General features: G+C 42.8%; 1 protein-coding gene across 1 annotated transcript in view; it reads left to right on the plus strand.

Moving 5' to 3' along the window:
• DNAAF9 (dynein axonemal assembly factor 9) overlaps nucleotides 1-3,747 on the plus strand; it is a gene marked incomplete at its 5' end in the record, with an annotated part of 60,809 nt that extends 57,062 nt beyond the window's left edge. The window contains 3 exons of the mRNA XM_083861391.1: nucleotides 1,408-1,473; nucleotides 1,804-1,897; nucleotides 3,350-3,747. Coding sequence (XP_083717517.1) covers nucleotides 1,408-1,473; nucleotides 1,804-1,897; nucleotides 3,350-3,462 — 273 coding nt within the window. The 3' untranslated portion in view covers nucleotides 3,463-3,747. The remainder of the gene's footprint in view (nucleotides 1-1,407; nucleotides 1,474-1,803; nucleotides 1,898-3,349) is intronic.
• Between the last annotated feature and the right edge of the window lie 2,253 nt (nucleotides 3,748-6,000).

Genomic DNA, 6,000 nt, shown 5'->3' on the forward strand with positions numbered 1-6,000 from the left:
ACTAAGAGTTTACAAATGTGTTTTGTAATCTCTGTATTGTTTTAGTGCTTGCTACAGCTTATTCATGGATTGATCTGCTCTTGAATGCTTGAGCAAATGGATTATGTCCAGGATAAACACTGGATGATTTAGCTGAGCTGGGATTGCCAAGGGCTGAAGTGTGCTGTGAAATAAACCTCCTTCAAGTACCTGAACGCTGGCAAAGCTGAAAATTTGTTTTGATTCACTAAATTAAACCTCCTTGGAAGTAATCCACTGAAATGGAGGGTGGAGTCCTGTTCATTTTGTCATCCTTAATTAGTCAAGTGTGTTTCTGCATGGTTGATGTATCCCTGCAATAGGGAGTAGAGAGCAGGGAATGTGGCTGTTGTAGGAAGCTCAGAAGGCACAGTTTGCACAGAGGGGCTGCCACAGCTGATTGATGGAATCCCAGATCCATAAAATCCTGGAATGGTTTGGGTTGGAAGGAGACTTAAATCCCATCCAGTTCCACCCTCTTGCCATGGGCAGGGACACCTTCCACTATCCCAGATTGTTCCAAATTCTGTCCAACCCAACCCTGGACACTACAGGGATGGGGCAGCCACAGCTCCTCTGTCCAAGCTGTGCCAGTGGAGCTTTTTGGGACATTTGTAAGTTAAAAATACTCCATGTTACTTCCATGTGGATTAGCATTTGCACAGTGTCTCCCTCCAAAAATTTGTGTAGGAAGGGGAAGAGTGTTGCCTGTGGCTGGAGCAGTTTTCTGAGATTTTTCTAAGATTTCTGAGGGTTCTGAATTTCTGTAGATGCTCAAGTTCTCATCTCCCGTTCCCCTGTGTTTATTCAGGGAATTAATCCATTTTCTGTGCTGATTGCTCTGTACTTATCACAGGGGTAATATATGGAGACAAATGCTTTGCCATGTAAGAAAGCTCTTTGTGGAATACTACTTAAATTTTATGAAAACTTGGAACTTAAATGCTTATCTCAAGTGTGAAGTGTTTCCTCTTTGAGCAATTCAAGACTATAAACACTTTTTGTACAGTCATGGCTAATTGAGGGTTTCAGATAGCTCTAAGAGTTACCACATGCTGCAGAAAAGAAAGGGATTACAGAATTTCTCAGACTCAAAACTAAGTTGCTTTTCTGTTCCTGTGCCAGCTTTCTTACAGTAAAGCTCTATTTAAATTGTCTTGTTAAAAATACTTACAGAATTTTAAATTTTTGAGTGTTGTCTGTGAGATCAGTGAATTTTATTCCTCTGAATAATTTTAGAGATGAAATTTAGAAATACATGCTTCTATTTGGCAGTTTGGGTTGGTTTTTTTGTTTGTTTTTGTTTTTAATTTATTTTTTAACTAACTAAGCTGTGATATCACATTGTCACTCTGTAGTCACATAACTGAGATGTCATTCTTCATACAGAAACCTCAGAGGAAAGCCCTGAAAACCAGAGGAATGTTAACCCTTCAGGAAATCAAAAACATTCATGTGAGTAAAAGCAAGAATTTATTTCCAAACCCTTCTTTTGGCTCATTTCCCTTAAATATCCATCTGGGTGACAGAGCACCTGCCACAGCAAGTGTGCTGAGCACTAAATTATTGCAGCACTTCTGGAGGTACTTGGAGCACAACTGGAGCTGTCCAGGAGGGATTTGAGATATAAATCTGATTTCAGAGCTCCAAATTCACTCTGGAAAGTAGAAGAAGGTGTAAAATTTGCCATCTTTTGCTGTAATGGCCCTTCCATTTTTTTTTATCTGTATGAGTTTGTAAGGACTGTCCCTACAGGTGTTTAATTTAAATTCTTTCCTATTGCAGGTGAAACGCCATTTGGATCCACTTCCAGCTGGTTATTTTTACAATGGGACTCAATTTGTGAATTTTTTTGGTGACAAAATGGATTATCATCCACGTATCCTTTAAAATGAGGGAATTTAGGGAAGGTTTTGGGTAGGCAATGAACTGTGCAGCTCTGATATGTAAAGTGCCAAAGCTGATATGGTAAAGAACCAGTTCCTTGCCGGCTAAAGCTTAGTGTTAAAGCCTTTTCTGAGAGATAAAATCTCAGAAACAGAATAGAACCAACAAAACAAACCCCAAACTGCCCATGAGCTCACGCAGGGAAAAATTTATGGACCACAGCTTGTCAAAGAAATATTTTTCAAACCAAATAGTGCTGTAATAGCACTGAATGCCTGGGCACGACTGATAAAACTTCCAAATGAATGCAATTTTATGTGTGCATAACACTCAAGTAAAAACAATCATATTTTTGTCCTTAGTATTACCCTGGTATTCCTTGCCAAGGTTCCAATGTTGGGACACTGTTCCTGTTGTTCTTGGTCACCACCTGGGGACACTGGTGGCCGTGGCAGTGCTGGGTTAACACCTTGATGATCTCAGAGGGCTTTTCCAGATTTAATGATTCTGTGATTCTCTTATTTTCATAACTCCCCATTGCTTTTGTCTCTGGTCACCAACTTCCAAATTGGTTTTATAATCCCAGTTTACTTTTCACCGTAACTTCACCAAATTTGGTAAAAAACCAGGTGGGTTCTGTGGTGCTGCTTTGGAATAAGAACAGAGTTATTATTCTCTGTGCCCTGTGGGACAACTTTAAAATTTTAAACCATCAGATTTCTGTCTGCAGGGCACAAAACCCAACAGCAAACTTGGACTTCAATATTCATTGGAAAATTATTGATGCCTCAGTCCTGGAAGTGTCCAAGGCCAGGTTGGATGGGGCTTGGAGCAATCTGGGATAGTGGAAGATGTTCCTGCCCATGGCAGGAGGTGGAATGAGATGGACTTTAAGGTCTCTTCCAACCCAAACCACTCCAGGATTCTTCACCTTTCCCTTGGTGTTTGGCAGTGAAAGCTGCAGACCTGGTTAACCCTTTCTGGAGGATTTGAATTTTGGGCAGAGTTTTGGACTTCTGCTTCAGCAGAACAGCAGGGAATGTGCTCACAGAGTCCCAGACTGGTTTGGGTTGGAAGGGACATTGAATCTGACCTCATTCCAGCACCTTCCAGGGGTAGGGAGTCCAAAATCGCTTTGGGCAACCAGTGCCAGGGCCTCACCACCCTCCCAGGGAAGAATTTCTTCCTGATATCCCATCTAACCCTGCTATGATTCTGCTGTTCTTAGATTCTTCTTCCTGGCTGGGAAATACCCCTTGTGCAGCTCTTTATTTCCCTGGGAGCTCTGACTTGTGGTAGCTCTGACTGTAGACTTGCAGAAAGTAATATATTGAATTTCTGCTTTCATTGAGCATCCCAGAACTGGCTCTTCCTTCAAACCTGGATGTTCTTTTCTACTAAATTCCATTTGCACAAATGTTCTTCCTTCACCTTTCCCAACCAGTAATGGACCAGTTCATGAACGATTACTTGGAAGAAGCCAACAGGGAAATTGAGAAATACAACAGGGAGCTGGAGGAGCAGGAGTACCACGACCTCTTTGAGCAGAAGACTTAAACATGTGGGTCCTGAGCGTTTCTGTCCTTGTGTCAGGAACCAAAAATGCTGTTTTGTCTTTCTGACTCATGAGAAATCGAGTGAAATGTCTGTTTTTCAGCACTCCTTCCCCAAACTAAGGGATCGTTCCCCTAAGGTTGGCATTTAACACGGTAACTGCTTAGCTGTTTGTACTGTCAGGTTTGCTTCCACTTCACCTTAATTCCAGACTGTACAAAGCATCACCTGGAATCTCTGGCTTGTGGTGGAAATGTGGGGGGAAAAAAGAAGAAGGAGGAGGAGGAGGAGAAAAGAAGCAAAACTGGATTTATTTCCTAAAAAAGGTCAGAATGTAATTGTGGAATTGGGTCGTGGTGCAGATATCAAACAGTCCCTGGGTGTCCCTTGGAAATGGTTGCACAGGAGCATCGATGAGCAGTGGGGGAATTCAGGATGTGGGATTGGGGTGTTCCCAAAGCGAGAAATGGGGGAACAGACTCGGAAGAGTCCCCAATCCCAGAACTGTTTGCGTGTTCCTGAAGCAAAAAATGGGGGAATAATTAAAAAAATTAGAAGAATCCCTAATCCCACATCTTCTGGGATGTTCCCAAAGCGAGAAATGGGGGAACAATGGGAAAAACTCAGAACTGGGTCCTTGATCAACAGCTGTTGGGATGTTCCCAAAGCGAGAAATGAGGGAACAGTGGGGAAAACTCACAACTGAGTCCCTGATCCCACAGCTCTTGGTGTGTTCTCAAAGCAAATAATGGGAGACTGATTTAAAGAACCCTTAGAATCCCTGAATCTGCAGCTGTTGGGATGTTCCCAAAGCGAGAAATGGGGGAACAGTGGGGAAAACTCAGAACTGAGTCCCTGATCCCACAGCTCTTGGTGTGTTCCCAAAGCGAGAAATGGGGGAACACTTCCTCAGAGTCCCTGATCCCACAGTTGTTGATATGTTGCCAAAGTGAGAAATGGGGGAACAGAGGGAAAAGCTCAATGAGCATCTAATCCCACAGCTGCTGGCATGTTCCTAAAGCAAGAAATGGGGGAACAATGGGGAAAAAATTCAGAATTGAATCCCTAATGCCAGAGCTGTTGGGGTGTTCTCAAAGCAAGAAGTGGGAGAATGATGAAAAAAATTAAAGTCCCTGAAGCTGTTGGGATGTTCCCAAAGCAAGAAATGCGGGAACAGTGGGAAAAACTCTGAAGAATCCCTAGCCTTGGAGCTGCTGGCATGTTCCTAAAGTGAGAAATGGAGGAACAATGGGAAGAACTCAGAATTTTGTCCCTAATTCCAGAGCTGTCAGAGCATTCCCAAAGTGAGAAACAGGGGAATGGGAAAAGCTCGGATGGGCATCTAATCCCACAGTTGCTAGGATGTTCCCAAAGTGACAGATGGGGGAAGAGTGGGAAAAACTGAGGAATCCTTAATCCTGGAGCTGTCAGAGTGTTCCCAAAGTGAGAAATGGGGGAACAGTGGGGAAAACTCAGAACTGAGTCCCTAATCCCACAGTTGCTGGGACATTCCCAGAGTGAAAAATATGGAAACAGTGGGAACAACTCAGAAGAGTCCCTAATCCCAGAGCTGTCAGGGTGTTCCCAAAGCGAGAAATGGGGGAACAATGGGAAAAACTCAGAACTGGGTCCCTAATCCCACAGCTCTTGGTGTGTTCCCAAAGCGAGAAATGGGGGAACACTTCCTCAGAGTCCTTAATCCCACAGCTGTTAGGGTATTCCCAAAGTGAAAAATGTGGAAACAGTGGGAACAACTCAGAAAAGTCCCCAATTCCAGAGCTGTCAGGATGTTCCCAAAGCAAGAATTAGGGGAACACTCCCATCCCCACCTTTGCCAGGGCACAGCCCATCTCAAAACCTCAGCACAGTTTGAGTCTGCACTCGAAATTCTGACTTTAAAGAAAAGCTATTTATACATTTCAGGGTGAAATCAGTGGAGAAATCTTAATTTCTTCCCAGTGCTCTCATTGGGATTCTGGAAAATATTTCCTGGCTGGCTGCAATGTGCACCTTGCTGTTGCTTAGATTATCCCTGGAGGATTCCTGTTTCAGTCCTAAAAACTAAGCAAGGCAAGGCAAGGGGGAAGTTCTTCAGCTGAAGAATTCCTTTTCATGAAGATGAGTGATTTCCAAAGGTAAAAAATAGCAAAGGATGTTACTTGAAAGAGGCAGGAACTTGTTTGTGGAGCTTCCCAGAAGAGTTTGCACACCGTAACATTTCACTTTGCTGGTGAGAAAAATCAGCTTTTAAGTACTTGCAACAGAATTTTTATAGTTCCTAAATGATAGAACAGGAATGCTGGCAGCCTGTCCTGACTTAATTCAGTATCATTTTAAAGGAGGCTTTATAAATCCCTGACTGAAGGATTATAAAGTACCTTTAGCAGCTACTTACAGGTAATTATTGGAGTTTCTTTGAATAAGGAGATTATTGTAGCATGCATGTGTTCAGAATTTAGGTGAGAACAGCCCAGCAGGAATTTTTTATTTTCATATTCCTTTGCCTTAGGGAGAGCTCAATCTTTTACTGCAACTGCAGCT

The sequence above is a fragment of the Zosterops lateralis genome, assembly GCF_965231275.1.
Source record: "Zosterops lateralis genome assembly, chromosome: 5".
Taxonomy (NCBI): Eukaryota; Metazoa; Chordata; class Aves; order Passeriformes; family Zosteropidae; genus Zosterops; species Zosterops lateralis.